This window comes from Notothenia rossii (genome assembly GCF_949606895.1).
Source record: "Notothenia rossii genome assembly, chromosome: 4".
In the NCBI taxonomy this organism is placed as follows: Eukaryota; Metazoa; Chordata; class Actinopteri; order Perciformes; family Nototheniidae; genus Notothenia; species Notothenia rossii.
The window spans coordinates 53,300,223-53,325,921 of record NC_136902.1 but is presented as its reverse complement, the minus strand read 5'-3'; the positions used below and the strand labels follow the sequence as shown (position 1 = coordinate 53,325,921).

Genomic DNA, 25,699 nt, shown 5'->3' with positions numbered 1-25,699 from the left:
GTTGCCCACGATCACGTCACTTTCATTCATTTCATCTCACAACGGACTACAGTAAGTATCTAAAATCAAGGGGAGTTTATTTCTTTAAAACACAAAATGATATTGCTTTTATTTATTCCACTGTAGCACAGTCTTTATAGCGTTTCATTCCTGGATATTATGTTGATTTTTGTTGTGTGTTTAGCTTTTACAATAGGCTACGCGCAAGCTAGCGGCCACGTTCAGCTAGCCTCCGGCTTTCCGGTCAAAGTTTGAGAGACAGCAAGCGCATTTCGTGGCATCTGCGGGCAGTGGCAAGTACTTCCGGCATCTGCCACAGAGTCCGCTACTCCGTGGTATCTGTGGCAAGTATATGCCACAGATGTGGTATCTGTGGCAAGTATATGCCACAGCCACAACTTGCCGTGGCAAGTAAATGCCACAACCATGCCACAACTTGCCGTGGCAAGTATATGCCACAACTTATATATGCCACAACTTGCCGTGGCATGTAGGCTATATGCCACAACTTGCCGTGGCAAGTAAATGCCACAAGTTAAGAGTTAAGAGAAGGTTTACGGTAGCTGCCACTCGCCTTCCGTGGCAAATGCTGATATTTAAACCCGTATTTATCGCGTAAAATGTCGCTGTTTTAGCATGACTTTATCGGACTGATCTGTACACAAGACTGATGATCTGTTACTGATGGTCCGATCATATTTTTCAAAAAGATTAAACATATGTACTATAGATTTTACTTGGAGAACGTGGTTTGTTAAAATAAATAAACGTGCTATTTTTATGATAATAGTCGGTACTCGAGTTGAGGGGGGATGGCATCCCCCCTGAAATAAAAACGGTTAAAATCATCCCCCTTCTAAAACGCATGGCGGGACCAATACGATTTTCATTGCCATAAGCCATAGCTGTGCACATGATATAACCTTTCACCCTTGATGGATTTCCATCATACATAATACACATAAGGATTATCTTATGTTAATGTTGGTATAGGCTACTTGACAGTAAGTGTGCTTCTATTGTTTGTTTTATATATAAATATATACATTCACTTGAAAAGACTGTAATTTCCTATTGTTACTGTTTTACTTTATGACAACTAGTGGTCATTTTCTGTGTTTTTGTTATGTCAGTGTTCATTTACTGAGTTTGTGATTTGTGACTTATTAATAAGGAAAACATCATCCTTAAAATTATTTTTTTAAATGTATTTTTAAATGTTCTAAATTTGAAAAAAATAGATAAAAATAAACTAAAGTTAAAATCTTGTTTTTCATGCCCCAAGAGCAATAAAAACAATTGGTAAAAAAATCCTGAGTGAGGCTTTCATAATTCATGGATGAAAGGGTTAAGAAAGACAAATATATGTTTCTATTGGTTTTAGTGAGATGGTTTATTGTAGTGTATTCTTACATATTCAGTAGGCTATATTGTTTATTCTTTAGATACTCTGTAGATAAATATCTACTAATAATGTGTAAATTATTTCCTGTTTCTTTCTATTATTATTATTTGCTGTAACGCAAAGATTTCAACATTTTAGATAAATAAATTAAATACAACGTATCATATCAAAATCTGTTTATGTTAATTAGCAACACAATGATTTGATATTTGCATGCATGACATATAACCTTTTTACTGATGCACACAAAAAGTTTTAACAAGGGTGTAATTATATTACATTGTAACCCTCTTTCCTCAACATATTAAATCAACTTTATACGGTTAAATGAGGATTGCTTGGAGTATCATGCTTAAGAGAACATTCTTCATGTTAATTGTTCACCACTTTCAAAACGCAATAAAAGGATGGATAAAAAAGCATGCATTGTGTCTTGATTTTTAATATACATTGTCATGATTGTCTTAACGGAATAAAATGGTTTGTTTGGATTCACCGATATCAATATCTAATAAGAATAATCTGAAGCATTTAAATAAAAATGTTCAACCAGAATTAAAATATTAAACAACAAAACAGATACAATGACATTAATCTGTTTATTAACAACGCAAATAATACAAATTAAGTACATATGCCTGGATTTAAAATAACACATTTATACATGTGTACAATCAAATATAACTGTCCTTTGCCTCATTTATAAAATATAAATCTTAGCATCTCACTAGCAGTGGCAACTGCAATCAGTTACAGCTGCCCTAAGTCTGTAGCCAAGTCTAATAACACCATTGTACACGTTGCTGTGTCAATACAGATATTTATTTTTAATTATTTGTCTTTACTAGTAAGAATACACCTGGTTATCGTAGCAAGCAGTGGAAACTCCCCTCAAGAAGCGACAATTGCCAAGGGCTTGCGTTGCAACGCTCACTTGCCAATATTTTTTTTTTTATTACAATATAGGCCTATGTTTAGCATACTATCATAGATATAGCACGTTTGTTTATTTTAGCAAACCACGTAGGCTATTCCAAGTAAAATTGAATATAAATGATAATTTAGTATCTTTTTGAAAAATAGAGATCGCACATCAGTCCTGTGTACAGATCAGTCCGATAAAGTCATGCCTAAACAGCGACATTTTACACGATAAATACGAGTTTAAATATCAGCATTTGCCACGGAAGGCGAGTGGCAGCTACCGTAAAACTTCTCTTAACTCTGGCATCTTGTGGCAACTCCCGTTCAGCATGCGCAAATGCCACGGCAAGTTGTGGCATATGCTTGCCACGGCAAGTTGTGGCATATGCTTGCCACGGCAAGTTGTGGCATCTGTGGCATTTACTTGCCACGGCAAGTTGTGGCATATACTTGCCACGGCAAGTTGTGGCATATGCTTGCCGCGGCAAGTTGTGGCATCTGTGGCATTTACTTGCCACGGCAAGTTGTGGCATATACTTGCCACGGCAAGTTGTGGCATATAGCCTACTTGCCACGGCAAGTTGTGGCTGTGGCATATACTTGCCACAGATGCCACAGAGTAGTGGCCTCTGTGGGAGATGCCACAAATGCCAAGGCACATGCCACGGCAATGTAGTGGCAACACTCATTGTGTTCTAGTATGATAAATAAAATAACATTGTACCTTGAAAATCAATGCATTCGTTCATTTGACACGTTGGTGGTTTTAGGTAGGCTATACAGCGACCCCTTGTGGTTCTAGTGTGAAGTAAAAGTAGAAGTAGCCAACCTAAATGTTGGAATACTCTGTTACAAGTAAAAGTCATGCATTAAAAGGTTACTCAAGTAAAAGCGCAAAATGATTAGCATAACAATATACTTAAAGTGCATATTACATGTTTTCATTATAATGATTGATCATGAAAGTGTTCTCAAAGCTGGTAAAGGTGCAGCTAGTTTTAATGACTTTGTATACTGTAGTAGGGTTCTTGTGAATTTACTCCAGGAGTAACTATAAAGTCTGATTTAAGACTTGATTATATGTATCATCATTAATCAGAATCTGTAGTAAGTAACTAAAGGTAGCGTATTAAATAAATGTAGGGGAGTAGGCTACAATTACACAATTTACCTCTGAGTTGTAGTGGGGTAAGTAGCCTACTACGTAACATACCATTTACATACTCAACTAAAGTACAACTAGGCTATTTCTAAATCACAAGTACAGTACTTGAGTATACAAGTTAGCCTATTTCCCACCTCTGGTCAACAATGTTAGATCTTTATGTCAACTTACTAATAATATATCTTGAGTATTATCATAAAAATAGCACGTTTATTTATTTTAACAAACCACGTTCTCCAAGTAAAATCTGAACATATGTTTAATCTTTTTAAAAAATATGATCGGACCATCAGTAACAGATCATCAGTCTTGTGTACAGATCAGTCCGATAAAGTCATGCCAAAACAGCGACATTTTACGCGATAAATACGGGTTTAAATATCAGCATTTGCCACGGAAGGCGGGTGGCAGCTACGGTAAACCTTCTCTTAACTCTTAACTTGTAGCATTTACTTGCCACGGCAAGTTGTGGCATATACTTGTCACGGCAAGTTGTGGCATATATAAGTTGTGGCATATACTGGCATGGTTGTGGCATTTACTTGCCACGGCAAGTTGTGGCTGTGGCATATACTTGCCACAGATACCACATCTGTGGCATATACTTGCCACAGATACCACGGAGTAGCGGCCTCTGTGGCAGATGCCGGAAGTACTTGCCACTGCCTGCAGATGCCACGAAATGAGCCAGGCCCTACTGCAAAGTTTGTAGCTGGATATCATTTATAGTTTATACAGCTAAATGACATTAGCTGTCCCCGGCACAGTTGGATAGTGGTGGAGGTGCCTGCTAGAAAAATATATTTAAATGCTTGTATTTGCCCATGTGTTGTAAAGACAGCTTTCAACACAGAGTTGTAATAGTGGAATCGGCGATGGAGTGGAACAAAAATGTGGACCTGGAGTTTTTCCAGAGGATTTGACTGGCCAGTGGGGACATTGGGATTGTTACATTGTAGAATTAAAATATATAGTAGAAGATATAAGATATATAAATTATACTAAATTATTATTGCATAATAGAGTAATGCACAGATTAATTATTATTGCACTCTCTTCATTTTGTGTATTGTTTGTATATTGTGTCTGTATTGTTTGTATGCCATGTCCCTCATATGAAAAGAATATGCACAGTATAAATTATACTAAATTATTATTGCATAATAGAGTAATGCACAGATGTTACTGTTATTCTAAATAATCCTAATCATGTTTTTATTTTTCCTGTTTTACAGCTTCTTTACAACTCTATATCACCAACACACACATATCCACACACACACACATATAAAACACACGGCACTTTTAAGAGCCACTCTCTCACTCTCACTGTCTCTCTTTCTATCACCCTCTCACTTTCTCTTTCAATCACTCTCTCACCTTCTCTTTTTCAATCACTCTCTCTCACTTTCTCTTTTAATTACTCACTCTCTCTTTGTATGCCATGTCCCTCAACCGTGAAGTGAGGGTCTTTGAGGATCCCAATGAGGCCAGGATGCACATGGCAGCATTGATTAGCGAGGCTCTTTTCCATGAGGCCAGAGTGAGGCTTTTCATGATAAGCAAATACCCAAGTCTGTAATATAATCATTGCTATTGCTTTTTATTGATGTAATGTAAAGGGTCCGTTAGACCTTTTTATGCAACCGTTAAATAATTGCTCGAATATAAGAGCTGCTGTCTTATGTTGTATTACAACTTTGTTGTTGATCTCAACCTCTGAAAAGATATAGGCTACTGAAACCCCTGCCATCCCTCCGAAAAAGAAAAGAAAAAGCAGGAAGAGACCCCTTTCTAATCCAGTGGTCAGACGCAGACGTGAGAGACAACGGGAAACTCAACGCTCCGCATCAGGTTTGTTCTTTACTATATCATGATTTCTAAGTCTAAGAATAAAGATAATTCATAACAAAGTTATTTTGGTGTACACAGTAAGAAATTATTTAATGTAAAGATACCTCTTGACAAATCTGTTACAATGTTTAAAACATTTTCAAATTAAATCAAGATATTGTAAGAGCCTGTGACTGATAATCCTTGCTTGTGTTGTATTTTTGAACATGTGTACCTCGATTTGGATAAAAGTATGGCAAATGTAAATTGTCATTGTGATGCTGTGGTAATATGTTCTTAGTTTCATTACCTGCAGTCCTTACAGAGCATTTTCAATTAATTGGTGTAATTTTAGATTGGTTGAAGGGTTAAGCAAAAATGACTGTCTCTGCAGCTTCACAAGCCAGAAGAGACGATCCTGTGCATGAGGAAGGCCTTCAGCTAGAACATCAAGAGTTTTTGGTAGTCTTGGTGAGTATATTGATTATAACAGCAGTTGACTGGCACTAAAGTTTTTCCCAATTTTTCCATTTTAAAGTATTGAGTGTTGACTGTTTCATGACAAGTGAATGCATATTTGGTATAAGTATCACTTGTTAATATTGCTTTGGATGCATATAATGATTCATAGCATGTTGCTATTATTAGTCCGCATATATTTTTCCAACTCAAAAGTGTTTCAGTATACTACCTTAATATCAATCATTCCAGTTTTAGGGTGTCTTAACAGCTGTTTTATTTTTTAGAAACACATCTCCAAGAGTTAAGAGACACTCTAACTGCAGTCCAGGTTCTGGGGGCAACAGACGGAACGGGATCTGCTTGGGCACAAAGGCAGCTTCTCACAGATGTGAGAATGAAAACTGCTAGGCCAATGCTTTTTAAAATGCAAAACTCTCAGCTGAGAGAATAGCCATTCAGAAGTGCCACAGATGCTGTGCAGAAGAAGCGGCTATTAGGTGCCTGGACTGTGTTCCACTGGACATGGAGTTCCTCTGTGCAACCTGTGACATGGAGGCCCACAAGAGGAATATCTTCCATGACAGAGAGGCTGTGTTCAATGGATTTCTGGAGCCCATTCCCCCTACAACTGCTGTGGTGGTGGATGAAAATGGCCAGCCTCAGTTTTGTGAACAAAGTATGTAAAGATTAACATTACATTACAATGTCCCATTATAGTGTAGTTCCCAAAATTAAGTGTGAATGGGAAGTGTACATAGCTGATTGAAAAAAGTATGATTGGTTTTGACTAGGGCTGCAAGATATGTGGAAATTATGCAAAATGTTATTGAATATCTTGATAATCTGGAGAATTAAGGAAAAACTGTAAATACACCCTTCCTAACATATTTTCTATATTGCAGTATGTCAACTGCCTGTTCCTACTCCAAGGTCAATCTGTGAATGCTCTGATGACATCACAGTTACTCCTTGGAAGCATATTTCTGTGGTCACCATCAACGGTAAGTTGTTCTGAAAGCCCTTCTTTTTGTACAAGTAGTATTGTACGGCAGAGTTTTACCACTTTGTGGAATGCAAAGATTTTTATCACCTGGTCATTTTCACACAACACCCAAATGCCATGTCAAATAGCTAATATATCATAGATGCACATCTATGTATAAAATCCAATATTTTAAGGCAAAACTCACAGTTTTATTACCGAAATACCTTTACTTTGTCCATTTGTTCACAGGACGATACAATGTCTGCTTGCCTCGGAAATCCTGTCCATCCTGCTCTGCAGAATGGACTCCTGAGGTTAAAGAACTGCTTTTGTATCGGTACTGGCCAGCTAGCACCAGCTGCCAGACGCTTTACAAATATGATGTGTTCACCTCATTCGAGCACATGAAGGTGACAGCAACAGCCATGTCCAGGCAGGCATTTCTGAAAATGTTGGAGCACAGATCTGTTCAAGCTGGACGGGTAAATCTGCCTGAATCACACGGAAACATACAAAAAACAATATCATATTACTGCATACCATATCATTAATTGTTGGCATTGCTTTCAAAACAATTACTAATCCACTTTTTTTAAATCAATATACAGACAGGTAGTATCTGTGCTGATACATTTCAGTTAAGCTTCTTCGAGTTTTGCTTCTGTCAGTACAAACAAGAGGTTATGTGCCAGGCCCATCACTTTGTTTGTCCAGCATGTTCTCCAGACATGTTGGCTGTTTGCTGTGATGGAAACCGCAAGCATTATCGCTTTTCCAAGTCAAAAGGGTAGGTATAGGTATTAATGAAAATGATAAAGAACACACCGCTAATACAAATAGTAGCCCTTGGGGTTGTCTTTGAGTAGCCATAACAGACATTAAAACAAATCATAGTAATGTAGTGCTTTGTGATTTTTATTATTGACTTGTATGTTAACTTATCATGGACAGGACTGAGGAGTCACCAATCTATGAGGGCTTGTTCCTGGCCAAGGATGAGGAAGTCGCAACATTTGTTGACCTTGTCAGAGGCAACATGAAAAGTGTACGTTTTTTTTCTTATTATGGTAGTTGCAGTTACACCTGTGGTGTTCTTTTATATATATGTCAAAACTTGGTTGTAATAAACTGACTTTATAGGGAAAAGACAGTGCCGTCTTTGGTACTGCCAAATTGTCAAAAAAGTCTGGTGCCCAGATAGACGAGGAGGGCATTCAAGTGGCAGTTTGCAAGCATGTATTTGTAAGTGTGTCTGTGTGTGTATATGTGTTTGGTTCTTGAGTCTGGTCTCATTATTTCAGTTTTAATAGCAATCCAAGTCTAAGTCTTTGTAAGAATTGGAAGCATTAAACACTTTTGATTGTGGAGCGGAATTGATCCATCATTTGTAACATCCAAGTGTTATTTGTTGTTATAGCCACCTAGATGACAGAGATGAGTGCTTAAGCCAGGCCTTGCTGTGTCAGTTTATTATTAACAACTAGATTTTCTTCTGATTAATCAGACATGGGTTTCTCTTACGAGGACTGAACCACTTCCGTGGAGAAATATACGTTTACCCAATGTTTCTCCAAAAAGAGATGTCGAAGAAGTTAAATGTTGACTTCTTCTGTATGGATGTAACATGCAGGTAATCCTCACTGTCATATTGCACATCCACAACAATGTTTAGAATGGCCCATGCCTCAGCAGTCATTTTAGATGATATTGATATTGTCACAAAATGCTGCTCCTGCTTCTTAGGTACTGGCCATACCTTAACAAAATAACCGAGGGATTACCAGAGCTTCTGCCGTTGACCGAAATGAGGCCATTTCTTAGCGTGATGCATGCTAAAGCCCATACAGCAAAATGCGAGGTACATAACATCTTTAATGCAAAGGATTTTTAAATGTTGTGCATGGCATGCCTTATTGGATATCAAACACTTCTAAAGAAATGCTACATAACACTACTTGCACTGTGTTGCAGGTGAGATGCGGTGGCAGAAGTCAGGACGGAGCAGGAAACACAGTGGGAGAGGAAGTAGAGCAGGTATGTTATTAATGGCATTATTGTAACTGTATGGATACAAGAAGTCTTAATAGAAAGCAGTACAAATATGTATGTGTTATCTCAGTGACAAGCCTGTTGATTAGTTGAAAGCATATCCTTTATGTCTGAGTTCAAATGAAAGATAGACAGCTCATATGTTCAGCAACACTAAATGCATGCATATTGTAGGAAGTCAGTACACACGTTTTCTCTTAAACCATCCAGTTCAAGATCTATGATGTGTAGGTGATATTGTTATGTAATGGTGACCAAACATTAATTGTAACATTCATTATAGGTGAACAGCTTTCTCTCCAGGGCAGCTCTGGTCACAAAATACATGACAAAAGCAGGTTGGTATTAACACTACACATGTGATAATAAGGCAGCCCTGATAAGTATTTTACAGAGAGTTCCCTCCTTAAAAACATTATTGGTGTATTACTTTACTGTAATTACCAGTTCAACAACCTTTCAATGATTGGGTTTAGTCATGTCTATCAGGTTTCTCACTCAGTATTGCCTTTTTGATGTGAAAACTTACTTTTTTGTTTGTGGATATATTTTTTGTCTTTTTTAGGAAGACTGAACATGCTCACTCAACAGATGGGCTGGAACAGAAGGAAGAGGGACAACCTTCATCAAGTTTTAACCCACAGATATGTCAAAGTAAGGGCAAATTAGAATTGTCTTCTCATCTGACATTACATATTTATGAAGGATGTCTGCAATGTAACCTCATGGCTATACAGTATACATTATGTTTTCCCTTATCCACACTTCCTCTTGCAAGTCAGATGGTGTCATGTAATGTTTCAACTGTTCTTCTGAAGGTCTTGTACTGAAAACTGGTGTTCTTTGCATTATGGTGTTGCATGGTGCTTTTCGCTGACATTTTCTTTTTTTTGTAAAGATCACAGAGAGGACAAAGGTGGAAGCTGCCAACTTCAGCGACTTCAAAGAGGAGCACAACCTTGATCAGGAGACCATACAGCAGTGGGTGTATGATGTCAGGCAATGGGTGGTCACAGGTAAGACATACCACAGGTTTTCCATATATAGATCTGTTAATTACTGTAAGTTTAGACACACAATATAAGTTGGCCATATGTTGAAACTGAGACTGTCACTGATTGTATCACTTCTCCAATTGTTTTTTTGCAATTATTTAGAGAGAGTCTACGCCCCAGGGTGTACTGAAGGACTGAGGGGGGATATTGAGACCGTCACTCTTTTGCACAGGAAGCAAGATCTGTATCGTCAGCATGGTTTGTTGTCAAACGTAGTTATTGAAATTACACTTCAAAAACATTCTGGCACCATGACACAGTTTTGTTTCCGTTTCACTTTGCAGACAGCAACCAGGCAAGGCAAAGGAAGAGGAAGAGAATGAGAGAACTGAAGAAGAAGCTTCACGAAAAAGTTGGGCAATACAACACAGGAGTGCAGGAAGAACAGATCGACGAGGAGTTGGCTTGCAGTCTGACAGAGGGCTACATCTTACCATGGGAGAGGCATGCAAATGGTAGGATAATTGCTAGTTTGGCTTGTTGTTTTTTTAGTCTATACCAAAATATGAAAGAACCAATGCTATCGCTACAAAGATTTGTGTCTCAGAAATGAAAATCATTCTGTAATAATATAAATATATGAATAAATATTCCTTGTCCACTACTCCATTCCTTTCCTCAACCTAAAGGCAACACCTTCAGGTTGACGAGGTCTTTCTTTAACCAGGTAATGCTGGTCAGACGTTTGGAGGAGGAGCAGAGCATCCTGGTGAAAGAGATGTCGCAGCACATCATGTTCCTTCTGAAGGAAGTGCAAGAAGTGGAAGCACTCAGAGGACAGACTTTGGAGGGCATCAAAACCAGCAGTATGTCTGAGATCTTAACATTTGAATATTTTCATCACCTCTTCAACAAATTACATGTCTTACATAAGTAGAACACATCTGTCACTGTGTCAGGCCGAAGTGAAATAGTAAATTACTGAAACTATTCATTATCAAGATCATAATCGATTATTTTCTGTCGATTGACTATTTGTTAAGCACTATCACCATTAATCAACATATCCCATTTGGCACCCAATATATAGTAACATCCTTCAGTTTAAGATGGATTTACCTATTTTGTAGTGTTTTTACATATGCAGCATTGTACAATGCAAAGAGATTTGCAATTGTCATGGTTTGTTTACATTGAGCCCTTTTGCTGTGTGATTATTCCTCTACAGATTTCAGTGACCTGACAGAGGATGCTGCTCATGGGCTCAAGAGTGTCCTCAGTCGGAGGTGGCACTTTCTCAAAAGCCAACACAAACAGGCTCTACATGTGTACAGCGGTGTAGCCGCTAATGCCATGATCTTCAATTACAGCAGGACATTGAGGAGTCGGATGACAATGGCTACACTAGCCCTGAGTCTGAGGAAGAAGACCTGTAAAGGTTTCTGCCAAGCAACACAGAGGCACTGGAGAGCTCTTTCACAAGCGACGTGTCACGTCCACACGCCATAATAATGACAAAACACATTTAAAACACACTTAAAGCCATACAAAATAAAGACAGAATGCAGCGGCTCGTCTGGTCTTCAACCTTCCAAAACATTCCCACACCACGCCGCTCCTCCGCTCCCTTCACTGGCTTCCAGTAACTGCTAGAATCCACTTCAAGACACTGGTACTTGCATACCATGCTGCGAATGGATCTGGCCCTTCCTACATCCAGGACATGGTTAAACCGTACACCCCAGCACGTGCACTCCGCTCTGCATCGGCCAAACAGCACGCTGCACCCGCACTGCGAGGGGGACCCAAGTTCCCATCAGCAAAAACACGTGGGTTTGCTATCCTGGCTCCAAAATGGTGGAATGAGCTCCCCATTGAAACCAGGACAGCAGAAAGCTTACACATCTTCCGGCGCAGACTGAAAACTCATCTCTTTAGACTCCACTTCGAGCGATAGAATTATTAACAAAGAATTACTAACAAAGAACTACTAACAAAGTACTAACAAAGCACTTATATACTAACAAAGGACTGGCTTATCTAAAGCCAGTTGAGTAGCACTTTAAATGTTTGGCTCTATGAAACCTGATGTACTTATATGATTCTGCTTTCTTCAAGTTTGTATCTTCCTGGTCGAATGCACTTATTGTAAGTCGCTTTGGATAAAAGCGTCAGCTAAATGCAATGTAATGTAATGTAACATTATAAAACACTATATATGAGAACGATATTAAACTATGCACTTGTTTCGCCCGAATTCATAGTAATGTGAAAATGTGTTTATATTTTGTACTTCCGTTTATTTAAAGCGCTTTGACTTGCTGATGTGTATGAAAATAAATTGCCTTGCCTTTATATTTAACTGCCTCTTGTTACTCAAACAAATGCTATACAATGGTTGTTTTCTTGTCACTGCATTTTGTCATTCGTCGATTATGAACTATTAATGTGAATACATTGTAAATAGAGTTCATACAATAACATAATCCTTTATTAGTAACATGTGCATAATGCAGGGTAAATACCAACACATTCTCACTCCCAACTCGTACTTCTAATGTAGTATTATTTTCTAAACCACAGTGTTATTTACTCAACAATAAGACACAATTATCCTTGTGTTTATTTATTTGTTTGATTGTATAATGTCGGACATTTGGAGTCCGTCAGGACCGAGGGTCGGAGCAGCTCATAGAAGTTGCTTTAGAGAATTTTACACCCGGAAGTAAGTATTCTCTCCGCTATGTTTGACAACCCCCGTGATTAGTCTTCAAGCTGTGATTGGATGTTGGAATGCGCCGAGGGTTACGCCCGTTACGCTGAGTGTCAAACAGCACTTTGAAATGGGATGGAACCACGGCAGACTATCCAAAACTGGACTCGGACGGGTCCTCCCCCTCCCCGTCCCCAGAACTACACATGCTGGCTATTGTGTGTTTTGCAACATGTTCTATGGCACGTCTCTACTGGGAATTGTAGTTTTATAAGACGTTTTCGTATTTCCCATAATTAGAAGTTGCCAGTATTAAACTGTGTACATCCCTGGAGGTTTAGGGGATAGGAAACACTCAAATTTAAAACATATAAATAATACATGGGTGAAAATTGCTTGTGTCCATAATGGGCATCATTAATATATACCCACATGACAGCTAAGGTCAGAAGAGCTTTATTTAACAGCTGGTCTTATGTCTGTGACCCCTCCTGTTGTTAATTGATAAGCCTGAAACATGCACTTGTCAAGGTTCAGAGGCACATTTAGCAAATATGGCAGTTGCCATCGATCATCTTAAGATAAGATATACTTTATTGATCCCAAGTTGGAATTTTTTTCGTTACAGCAGCATGTGTAACAGTTGTAAATATGCGGTGGTGTTTATTTGTAAATAATTTAGTATAATCACACAAATTCTGTGTTTTATATTTAATAATTCTCTGTTCCTCATTTATTGAATGTTCAATGTTTAACAAGGTCAGAGATGAAAAAGGTCGGAGATGAAAAACTTGGGTCGCAGGTTCCTACTATAATAGCTTTGTCTGCCACAAAAAAGTAACCACTTTCATTCAACTAGGCCAGTAGGTAAGGGCTTTCCACTGGATAATAACTGCAGCGATGTATATGTTTTAGCTGAATACACGTTTAACCCTAATTGATGCAGTTAGTCACTTCTTTAATGTTTGTTCTTTCTGATGTGAAGTCAAGGTTGTAACTGTTTGCAATGAAGTTGTGGGGCGCTGAACTGTTCCTTTGATTCTTTTGATATATGATAGTATAGCAGATAGCTTTTTTCTTATTCAAAAGAGGCTTTTAGACCATTAGTTTGTCAGTCTGTGTCTCCTATTAATATCTAAGCCTGACAAAGTATTGATATATTGCTTTCCTGCAATGTTAACTACTGTAGGCTATGTTTAAGCACTTATTTTAACTGATATTATGCATATGTATTATACTGTCAGGTATTGAACATTCAATAAATAAAGAACACAGAATTATTAAATATAAAACACAGAATTTGTGTGATTATACTAAATTATTTACAAATAAACCCCACTGCGTATTTACAACTGTTACACATGCTGCTGTAACGAAAAAATGTCCAACTTGGGATCAATAAAGTATATCTTATCTTATGATGATCGATGGCTACTGCCATATTTGCTAAATGTGCCTCTGATTGGAACAAACCAACACATTCTCACTTATTAGTTTGTCTGTCTGTCTCTCCTATTAATATCTAATAATAAAAATATTAAAATTCAATAACGTGCTTCAACCACTAGGCTTGCTTTCTATCAGCTGTGCACCGTTATGGTGTAAATATCGCCTATCTACCAATTGGATCAAATATACAAGTCAGCCGAATTAGTGTTGATACTGAAAGGAGACGTATTGCGTGAAAAGAAATCTAAGATGTTGTTTAATTGCTGACATATTTATGATTCACGTCACGTTTTCAGTTTTGGGGGCAGTTCTTCCTGTTTGTCCAGAAGCCTTCACATCAGGGCTCTATAAATACAGAACTACGGCAGATGTGTAATATTTAATGCAGCCGAACCGTGTATTATATTGCCATTATGTCATGACCTCCAAAAAGAAAAGAAAGCAAACTCGGAATTAAGTATTGTTTTATTTTTAAAAAACTTTTCCGGATTTCACAGGAAACACGGAGTCCGGCTAACTAAAATGTCCGTGCGGAAACAGCCGGACTCCCATAGATCCGATTACACACATTCCCTCAAAACTCACCTTTTCACTCTTGCCTTCAACTCCTAATCAACTAACCCCTTGCCTTTATTCCACCTTGCTTAGCACTTTCTACTTTGTTGTTATTTTGATTTACTTGCTTATAAGCGCTTTGAGCACCAGGAAAAGCGCTTTATAAATGTAATCTATTATAAAATTAAAATAGACTACAAACAGTGTATTCTCAAAGGATTGAAGCATTGGCTACTTATTTCTTGATGTTTTGTGCATTAAGCATTCTGTTATTAATGTTTTCAATAATGTACTATCATCTCAAGGACCCCTTGTGGGCTGCTTCTGTGTATTTCAATCAGGAGAGACTTCATTTTGTTTAAAGAACATTTATTGACACATGCCATACGATAAATGTTAAGTCTTTGGCGATTAGACCCCGATCCTGAAATGGTATATCTAAAGGGGGAAATGCAGCCGTGAGCATACTGTATAGGGAACCCCCCGGGGTCTAGACACTGGTGATGATGCTGAAGATCTGGATTTGATGAGGAGATGGGATGAAGAGGAGGTGTGATGAGGTCTTTGGATTAGCTCTCCTGGCAGTGGATGTGATGAAAGGAGGTGGATGGGGAGGAGGCGGGCGGCAGCATGAACACCTGAAATAACAGCTGACTGCCATTTTAAAGTTTGGCTGCAGCACGGTGATTGGCTGCTGGAGAATGAGGTGAAATGTAATATGTTAAAGACAACGCCTGTGATGAGCTGATTATATGCAGCTGCGGAGGGAATTTATATATATATATATATATATATATATATATATATATATATATATATATACCCAGTCTTCCTGAAAGAACTTGCGCTGAGCTTCATTTTACATCAATATGCAATTCACCTGTGAAATTAATTGCCAGCGGCCATAAAACAATGCATACAGGGATCCTTCAAGTCAAAAACAATGTAAGTCTGTTGCAGTTGTTAAACTGTTGCACTTTAATTACATACAAACACCAAATCATTTTTATTTGCTTTGCATTGGGATTCGCATGGGGTGGGAATCAGGCTGCTTGCCAGGATGGAGGCCAGGACATACCACTGAGAAAAAAATAAAATAAAGGGAGGGTGAAGAAGAATTAGTGAGCAGTAATACACATTCAATCGATTTTCATTAGGCTACTGTAACATTTTTATACTGTTTTATAAACGTTTGAAGACAAGTGCAGTGTTGTATGAAGTATTTTGTATTCCAGTGTATGGATGCAGCGATTAAAGGTAGGCTATGTAAGTTTGAGAAACCGGCTCGAGTGCGCTAGGATTTGAAAACACACAGCAGGAAAAAATCTGCCACTTCCTTACAGAGCCCCTCCTCCAACACACACGAACACGCACATGACCAATGAGGGCACGACATAAGTTTGTGCACAGATGGAAGGCTGACAGGCAGGTAGGCCATCCAGTTATTTTAGCCGGGCCGGCTCAGATGATTGGTCGTGCTTTTTACAGTACTACGGCTTCCACAGAGGATATTTTTGTATGGATTTTTTGTCAAAGCACTTAAGATATTCATTGCTATCGGGATGTTAAGAGCATTCCATGGAATATAAAAAAAGTGTATCTCAAGCCGGTTTCTCAAACTTACCTACCCCACCTTTGACCAATGTCACTTTTAACAGTTCAGCTACACTAAGTGTTTTTGTTCTCACTCTCTAAACAACTACATTATGGTACGTTAAGGTTCCTTACAGCAACTGTTGCTCATTGACAAATATGGAAAACTGGTTAATCGGGTTAATAAAGGTAAATAGGCACAGCGGCTGAAAATGCCAAAATGTTGTGGAAAGATCCTATAAAACCTCGAATTATAAGTACACATTCATCCATCCTTAGTGTAATAATTGTAAAACCCTGACAAAGGTGATGTTTCCTCAGACTATTATCATAACATCAAAATGTAAAATCATTGCATCCCTAGAGCCTTACGGCAGAACATTTCAAGTGAATAATAACTACTCCAACAGGAGTAGTAAGATTCATCCCGCTTTCGTCTCATTAGTATGCATAGAAAGTGACAGGTGCTGTGACAGGTCACACCTCTACCTACTTATGCTTATGAGCTAAGTCCCGCCTCCCCTTTGTTCGAGGTGTGAGATCTCAAGTAGGTGTGATATCCCAAGTAGGTGTGAGATCCGTCAATAGGAGGGGGTTGATGTGTATTCACAGGTGTGAAAAGCCCCCACTGTTGCGCCTTATGGCAGAGTCCTGCATCGGGTCGGGTACCCGCGGGTACCCGACGGGTGACCCGCGAAAACAGTGAATCGCGGGTGGTATTCTTTCAACAAAAAATATTCGGGTTCGGGTCCGGGTAAAACAAAGAAGATACGGGTCGGATCGCGGGTGTTGCATAAGAAAAATATAAAAATGATAATTTAATGTAATGTTTAAACCCTATGACCTTTCCCCCGCGGCCGGGCCCGCGCATCATCATAACATATGCGCCGCCAATCTGCTGCTGAGCGCGCCACATTCAAAATGACTGAGCCGGTGAAGGCGAAGCTCTTCAGCGGAGAATACAGTATTGCCGAAAACTCTTCATCAAGAGCAAAATCCATTGTCTGGGAGGCTTTTGGACTCATCCTAGATGGAGAACACAACCAGGTCGCTGGGTTCGCTGCTTGCAAGAAGTGCAAAAAAGTGTTGGCCTATGATAGCCGCAAGCTAGGTACTTCATCATTGAAAAAACATATGGAGTCGAGCTGCGCTGCCAATGCCACAGGTACAAGACCAATCAATCAATACTTCACCAATAACCGTGATCTTAAAGCACCCAAAAGGGAAGACAAGGAGACGGTGTCCAAATTAGCAGTACAATTTGTCTGCAGTGATGTTAGATCATTCGAAACGGTGTGTGGCGATGGTTTCACTGGATTAGCACAGGGATTGATTGACATTGGTGCGCGGGCTGGCCGTGTCGATGCAATGCAGCTGTTACCAGATCCGACAACAATATCTCGCAGAGTGACAAAATATGCAGAAGACATACGCCAAAGCATAATTCCTGAGCTGAGAGAACAGATGAGTGAGTACAATGGAGCAGTCACTTTAGACATGTGGTCCGATGATTATCGGAAAATAAGCTACCTTTGTCACACAATACATTACATCAATAGCAAGTGGGAGCTAGTCGAAAGGGTGCTTTCTACGTCGGAATGGGATAGCACCTTGCGTAAAGCGTCTGATAATATCAAACCAGCAATAATCCAAGCCCTGCGGAGATACAGCATTGAGGATTTCTTCACCAAACTGGTGTATGTGACAGATAGGGGTTCAAACATAGTGGCAGCCCTTCGCTCCGTCACAAGACTGAGCTGTGCTGCACACATCCTTAACACCGTGCTTTACACTACGATCGGGAAACCAAGCCAAGAAGATGCGTTCGGAGAGGAAGTGACTACGCTTGTCACGGGGGCAAAGTCACTCGTAACTTACTTTAAGCAAACGAGTCTCCAGAATCGCCTTAAAAAGACGTTAAAAGCATCAGTGGAAACACGCTGGAACTCAGTCCACACAATGCTCGAGTCGATCAGCTGTCAATATGAGGACGTTCGTGCACTGCTGTTGGAAAGGGGGGAAGAGGGTCGTCTGAACGACTTGAGCGAAGACACTTTGAATGCAATGGTGATGTTTCTTCAGAGATTCAAGGAGGCTACTAAGGCACTGGAGGCATCCAAAACTCCAACCCTTCACCTCACCGCTGTGTGGCTTGATCGCCTCAAACGCCATCTGCAACCATCCTCCACTGACAACCTGACATTCTCCTCTCTAAAGGCAAAATGTCTCACAATTCTGGTTGAAAAGTACGAGATACACCTCCTGCACAAACTGGCCATGTTTTTGCACCCAAAGCTGAAAAGTCTGAAGCTGCTTGTGGAGGAACATTCGATGGAAACAGTGCACAACGAAGTGCGGCGCCTTGTGAACGGTAAGGCCGAAGGAAAAAAGAAAAAAGTGATTTCATAGTTTATTTCATACTGTATTAAAATTAAATTGAGGTAGGATTGGAAAAAAGTTACTATCCTAACGTTACAGTATAGCCCACTGTTACTGTATTGTATATGCTTATTCGCCTGCTTGTCTGTTTTCATCATTTAAAATATGAAATGTAAAATATTAGGAAATCTATTTGTAAAGTTTATAAAATTGCATGCTTAATCTTGCGCCCTCTATTCGCACCTCTCTAGACATAAAAGAGAGGCGTGCATCGCCCACACAACGTGTTGCCACTGTCAGTTCAGCACCGCCCGAGAAGAGAGCTAGACAATCGGAGGGATTATCCGACGTCGAGGATTCCTCTTCCAGCGATGAGTGCACTCAGGATGAAGTGAGCGCATACATCGACTTCAAGTCACCGAAGGAGGAGAATTTCGATGTTCTCAGCTGGTGGAAGGAGCATGCAACCAGGTTTCCAAATGTGGCACACATTGCTCGTTCGATTCTTTCCATTCCAGCTTCAAGCGCCGCGAGTGAGCGAGATTTTTCCACGGCTGGATTTGTGGTCTCAGAAAGGAGAAGCCAATTGAAACCAGGGACAGTTGATGACATTCTTTTTCTGCATAGTAATCTAAAGAAACACTGAGTTGTGAGATGAACATGGCGTTAGCCAGCCTGTCTGTAAAAGTCTGTTAAAAAAAAAAGTGTGTTATATGGAATATATGTTGTTTTATATGTACGTTTTATATGTTTTATATGTACGTATATATTTCGTATATTATATAATAATACAGACTCTGTAAAAGGTTATACGTCTGTTAAAAAAAAGTGTGTTAGGTCTACTATATGTCTGTTGTTTTGGCATTAGCCAGCTTGACTGTTCTAAACAATTTAAAAGTGTCCTTGTTGCAATTGCACTGGTTTCAGTTGGCTTCAATTTGTTTTTAAATCGTCAGCCATAATGATTGTAACATTAAACCAAATAAATGCACGTGATTGTTGCATAACAATATGATAACGTTCCGTTTTTAATAAGTCACGTTTTCTGGGAGGGGCGGAGGACCATCTAATTAATGTGTCTACATGAATATAATTAAATGGAATGAACGGCATTGTATTTCCTGGATTAGGCTGCCTTCGTTTTAAAGTATACTATCCAAATTTCACATATGAAATGGCCAACAATTATCACTTTAAACGTCGTAGGTTAGGCTACTTGATTATTATTATTATTATTATTATTATTATTATTATTATTATTATTATGTAGCCTAATTATTAACATCCCACGCTTTTTGAGCCAAATACGCAACTGCGTGTAGGCCTATTCATAATTGCATGATTCTCTGTATCATAAGCAGCTCGAATACATCGTCCAGCTGAACATTTATGGGAAACGCAACAAATGAATAGTTTATTTTCAGTAAGTGTTACTGGACACAGTGGACAGCTCCTCAAAGTCCTACAGCTTGTATTTAAGGCAGCGCAGCGCTCTCTCGGGAGCTCCATTTCCCTTTAATCGTGCTCATGGGAATTCTGTAAATTCTTTCACTGCTCATATATACAGTATATAGGCATATATATACATATATATATATATATATGTATATATATGCGGGTTTGGGTCGGGTTGCGGATCTTGTGCCGACGGGTCGGGTCGGGTTGCGGAACTAATTGGCAATATGTGCGGGTAGCGGGGCGGGTTCGGTATTGCACGTCGCGGGTGCGGGGCGGGAGCGGGTCTTGAAAATCAGACCCGTGCAGGACTCTGCCTTATGGTGTATCATAACAAATGTTTCAATCACATTAGTATGCATAAAAAGTGACAGGTGGGCCCGCCCCCCAAGTGTGTGTGTGTGTGTTTGTGTGTGTGTGGGTGTGGGGACCTTCACTGATGTCCTCCCAAGGAGTGTGTGTGTGTGTGTGTGTGTGTGTGTGTGTGTGTGTGTGTGTGTGTGTGTGTGTGTGTGTGTGTGTGTGTGTGTGTGTGTGTGTGTGTGTGTGTATGTATGTATGCAGACTTGACTACTTGGCAGTTGATTAAAGCAGACGTGTCCTTTTTCATCTCTCAAAGGTTTGGGTCCTGTTCAACACTGGGTACAGAAATATATTCAATATACAGTCACTTGTACGTAAAGATTTTTTAAGTTGTAAGCACTTAGAAATATACATTGATTGCATTTAAAGTGGCTGTAGACAACTTATCATAATGAAGTAATTGATTGCACAAATTTGTAATGGATGTAAAATAAAGACGACATTAGCATTTAAATTGGCTCCCTATAAGACTCGCTTTCTCTATGAAATTATGTCTGGCTCTGAGTAGTGGTCTCCCTTTCACAATAAAAAGCCCAAACACAATACTTTCTGAATCACTGCAGGAAGTAATGTGCTAAAAATGCAAATACAAATAGCTTACAGTAGCTCCCAATTAGTTGAACAATCGGAAAACCGCAAGGACTGTGGAAACACCTACTGGCAAAGGATTGTGGATGCAAATTATGCAAAGAGGAAGAACAAACATTCTATCTAAAGCTAGATAACACAATCTACGTATTGACAGTATGAGTACAACAAAAACAGTATGCATGTTGATGCAAACGACGATGTTCAGTAAACGATCAATCAAAATCGAAGGATCCAATGTATTTTTAAATGGAGCAGAAATAGAACTAGTCTCCCAGTGAAAGTATCTTGAACAGGGAGTGTCATATTGGACTCGCACTTGACTTTTTAAGAAACATATCCAGAAAGTATCCAATACCATTAAATTCAACTTGCAACATTTTAAACAAATTAGACCTTTTTCTTAACTGTCAATGCTGCAAAGTCATACCTCCACTGTATGATTCTATCCTACATTGAATACTGTTTTACAAACTGGTCGTTTGCTTGTGCCACACACCTGAAACCCATAGAACAGCTGTTCAAGAGAGCTATCCAGGTGTTTGACAGAAAGCCACAGTCATACAACCACTGTACCATCCTTGAAAATCACAATTTCTTGAGTTTTTGACATTTTTATGTCTTTTAAAAGTATGTGTTTTTAAAAAAATTATATTTACATGGGCTGGCCCCCCCCCCCCCCCCCTCCCCTTGGGGGAATTCATCCACAGAAAACACACTGGACGCAGCACTAGGTCAGAAACCAGAGGAGACGGTGAAGTCCACCACAGACGGACCACCTTTGGACAAAATGTCCTCTCCATTAAAGGCAGCTCATTGTGGAATAGCCCCCCAACTGAGATACGGGATTGTCCCACTCTCAATAGTTTTAAAGGTCAACTTAAAGAATGGTTGAGCAACAAACAGACGTGTAATCACCGCTAAATAAATGCACTTTAACACAGGGGTATCTCCTCTTGCACTTTATGTAGCGCTTTTATCTTATCTTGCACTTTATATATCATAGCTGCTACATTGTACTGCCATGTGGTAAATGCTTGTATGCTGCTCATGCTCTTTCTGCATATCATGTATTTTATTTTTGCTGTATATATATAAATGTCATGTTCTTATATGCTGTATGTGACGGGGCTACAGATGGAAATTAGCTCAGAGCTAAAATCCGGCTCATTTACACTTGTAGGCATTATTTTTGTTTTAAAGTGTTCATCAATGTGCACTACGGTAGTCCTGAATAAAATTAAACATTAAAATATGTTATCGATGTCCCCATTCCCAGTTTGTTTTGGGAATAATTGCGATGTTTACTATGTTTTGGTAGCTCTTAACAAAACAGAATGTTTGTAAAAGACTGCGACTCTAAAAGGCAAGTTTGTGATTTTAACACTGTTTCGGTGAAACAATACATTATACAATATTACGACTTTTTGCCATATTTTTAACACAATATACTTGTACCTTTTTTTTTTTTTTTTTTGTGGTTGTAGGGCTTCAAGATATTTTGCATGTCATGCATAAACACGGTGTCATCTTTTCCTTCAAACTGACGTGCTGCCCATTTTACAAAACAAGTTATTTTTCTGCTTCTTCATCCTCAGAATTTTCCTCCACAACAAGAATCAAGGTGGATCTGTGAAATGAAACACCTCTTCCCAAAGCGTGACTTCCCTCTTGAGAGCATGCGTCTAGGGCAGTAGGGTCTAAACCAGGGGTAGCCAACGCGGTGCCCGCGGGCACTAAGTCGCCCGCAGGGGGGAAATTGGTCGGCCGCGTGCATGTTCTAAAAATAGCACAAGTCACCATGGAGCTCCGTCTAAAAAAATTATTGAATACATTTTTATTTTTAAAATGAAATAAATAAATATATTGAATATAACATTTTAAAAGCACACATTTTGTATGTACATATGTAAGTGAAATGGAGATTTGGTGCGTGAAATTGAACTCTGACCCCAGATAGGTTCAGAGTTGAACTCCACGCACCAAATCTCCGTTCCACCTTTAGCTGAGATAAGCTAGCATGAGCAGCTACGATCATGGGCCTCATCACCCCCCCCACACACACACACACACACACACACACACACACACACACACACACACACACACACACACACACACACACACACACACACACACACATGTCCTATTTACATTTAAACATTTTCACACACAAAATCAATAGTTATACTGATTGTAACATCCCCAGGACCGTCTCCAGCTTAGAATTCCCCAGATTACTGGAAATATCATGATGGAGTTTTTTCACTTCAGTCAAAATATTCATGTGTATGCTGTTTTTGACACAAAGATGCATTACATCTACAAACAGAGCATACAATGAGAGCACATGATACACTTTTGATGTTTGTTTCATTTCTTCGGTAATGTTACAGAATGTTTCGGAAAATGAAGATTCCAGGACCACTTTAAATGTTTCGTTTACAATCGTTTCCCAATGACCAGGAATAGTACTGCCAGAACGAACGATATCCAAAATGTCTTCTAGTTTACAAACTTCAGCCATTCTGTTTACACAGGGATCACTATTCACTCTGTTTTCAATCGTCCTCATCACCACACTTATTAAAAGGGTATTGACTACATTCTGATCAATATATACAGAGCGTTTTGCATAGTAGTTCCCCATTTTTATTTTACTTTAAAGAAAAAGTCAGTGTATCGAAAAAGAAAAAATCCCTGGCTTCAACCAACCGCAGGTTATTAGTCTTCTTCTTCTCCATCCAACTCGGCATGGATCTTTTCAAGTCTCTCCTTGAGGCGTCTACAATTTTTGAGATTGTGCAGAAAAGCCTCCGAAGCGCCTTGGATCATCCAATCATCCGTGAACATTTCTTTATCAATAAGAGTCTGGTCGATCTCAGTAATGAAGTCGGTGAGCCAGAGTCTTTTCATTAACGTGTTGTAATTGTTTCTGAAGAAAAAATCGGGCATGTCATTCACACAATCGTGTTGCCTCTGGCCGGGGTGAATGACTCGGCATCCGTTGCATATTTCTTCTCTGTACCGATGTATCACCCCCTCCACAATATCAACCAACACTGATTTCACTGTGTCCATAAACAGAGACGTCTTGGCCCAAGGAGCAAAATAAGCAGCAGTAGTACTGCAAGATTCGGGTGTCCAGAATGGTGGTGATGATGGTAGTCCAGGAGTTTGTTCCTGGCTGCAACTCACGGGGGGAGACTTGGTTTTTCTCAGATCCATAGCTAGTTTTCAAACTGTCGTCTTAGTGGGGTCCTTAGTTTTAGATGCTTTGCTGAGTGGAGGGAGGGACTTATTGCGTTGAGTGGGGGGAGTCATCTGTAGAATTGAGAATTTTTTCACCAGTATAATGTCCCTCGCTGTTTGAGTCTTTTTTTTTTTTAAAGTTATTTTTCAATTATCATTTTCAACCAAGCAGCAAGAGGTCAAATTTAAGAATAAGTAATAGTTTTTCACCATTTTACGGGAAATAGTCAGAGCGCAATGTCACATCTTAAAGACAGCTTGAACTGGATAAATGGTTAGTCTTCAAACATACCGTACGTTCTGCCTGTTAGTTTATCTGGCCAATTGGTTTAGACCAGGGGTCACCAACCTTTTTGTCACCGAGGGCTACTTCAAGGGTACTGAGTAATACGAAGGGCTACTTGTTTGATACAAACTTCCTGAATAACATAATTGCACGATTCACCTTTAATGATAATATTATTATTAATAATAATCAGAATACATATTAATTTACTGTATGTGAAGGACTGTCTGATCACATGTTAATGTTAATTATTCCTCACAATAATTATTAACAATGATTTACCATTGCTATAGCAACCCCATTGTTTTGTTATGAAAATGTATCTATATTTATACATATTCTCGCGAGATCTATCAGGGGTCGTTGTAATGCTGCGTTCACACCGGACGCGACTTCGCTCTAATCGCTCGAGTTTCACCGCTGCTGCCAGCTGTGTTTACTCGCATCATTCAAACAAGACGCGCTGGCTCGGGAGCTACAACTACAAAAATGAACATATTTTACCGTGATTAAATTGTAATACACATTTCTAAATGATGCCGAAGTAACAACATACTGATACCTGTTAGAAAAAAACATGAATTAATGCTTGACAAGTCTGCAGACAAGACGGCAGGCGAAAAACCTTTTAAAATGCTTGTTTTCTGAATGGAGATTGGGTCGACCAGGCTAAGCTAACGTTGTATATGCTCACTCCACACTCACAACAACGGCCTACAGACATAAATAAACCAGCGACTGTATTCGCCATGACACAGACAGTCTGTGGTTTGTACTTGTTTAACTTTTGTCCAGTTTCTGAAAAGATATGAGGAGCTGTGATCTCTGTTTGCTAACTGCTAACAGCTAACTGCTGATGTTTTCTGGTTGAACGTCAGTGGCAGGCTGAGATCCTCACCACTGCTGTGTGTGTGTGTGTGTGTGTGGGGGGGGGGGGTGATGAGGCCCATGATCGTAGCTGCTCATGCTAGCTTGTCTCAGCTAAAGGTGGAACGGAGATTTGGTGCGTGGAGTTCAACTCTGAACCTATCTGGGGTCAGAGTTCAATTTCACGCACCAAATCTCCATTTCACTTACATATGTACATACAAAATGTGTGCTTTTAAAATGTTATATTCAATATATTTATTTATTTCATTTTAAAAATAAAAATGTATTCAATAATTTTTTTAGACGGAGCTCCATGGTGACTTGTGCTATTTTTAGAACATGCACGCGGGCGACCAATTTCCCCCCTGCGGGCGACTT

The 25,699-nt window shown here is 39.3% G+C and overlaps 1 protein-coding gene and 1 long non-coding RNA gene across 8 annotated transcripts in view; both read left to right on the top strand.

Moving 5' to 3' along the window:
- Positions 1 to 25,699, top strand: part of LOC307036092 — a 105,104-nt gene that overhangs the window by 17,114 nt on the left and 62,291 nt on the right. The window lies entirely within an intron of this gene.
- LOC307035952 (uncharacterized protein) lies at positions 5,734 to 12,110 on the top strand. 7 transcript variants are annotated; one of them, XM_079675833.1, is made up of 15 exons: positions 5,734 to 5,798; positions 6,074 to 6,465; positions 6,692 to 6,790; positions 7,024 to 7,256; positions 7,383 to 8,016; positions 8,279 to 8,404; positions 8,518 to 8,632; positions 8,746 to 8,808; positions 9,107 to 9,161; positions 9,389 to 9,477; positions 9,722 to 9,839; positions 9,981 to 10,076; positions 10,163 to 10,333; positions 10,508 to 10,684; positions 11,047 to 12,110. In XM_079675833.1, the coding sequence occupies exons 5-15, from the start codon at positions 8,009 to 8,011 to the stop codon at positions 11,325 to 11,327; spliced, it is 1,299 nt and encodes a 432-aa protein (XP_079531959.1). In that variant the 5' UTR covers positions 5,734 to 5,798; positions 6,074 to 6,465; positions 6,692 to 6,790; positions 7,024 to 7,256; positions 7,383 to 8,008; the 3' UTR covers positions 11,328 to 12,110. The 7 variants fall into 7 exon arrangements, with proteins under 7 accessions (XP_079531959.1, XP_079531961.1, XP_079531960.1 ...); XM_079675835.1 differs by having other exon boundaries at positions 7,024 to 7,561; positions 7,726 to 8,016; XM_079675834.1 differs by having other exon boundaries at positions 7,024 to 7,819; positions 7,915 to 8,016.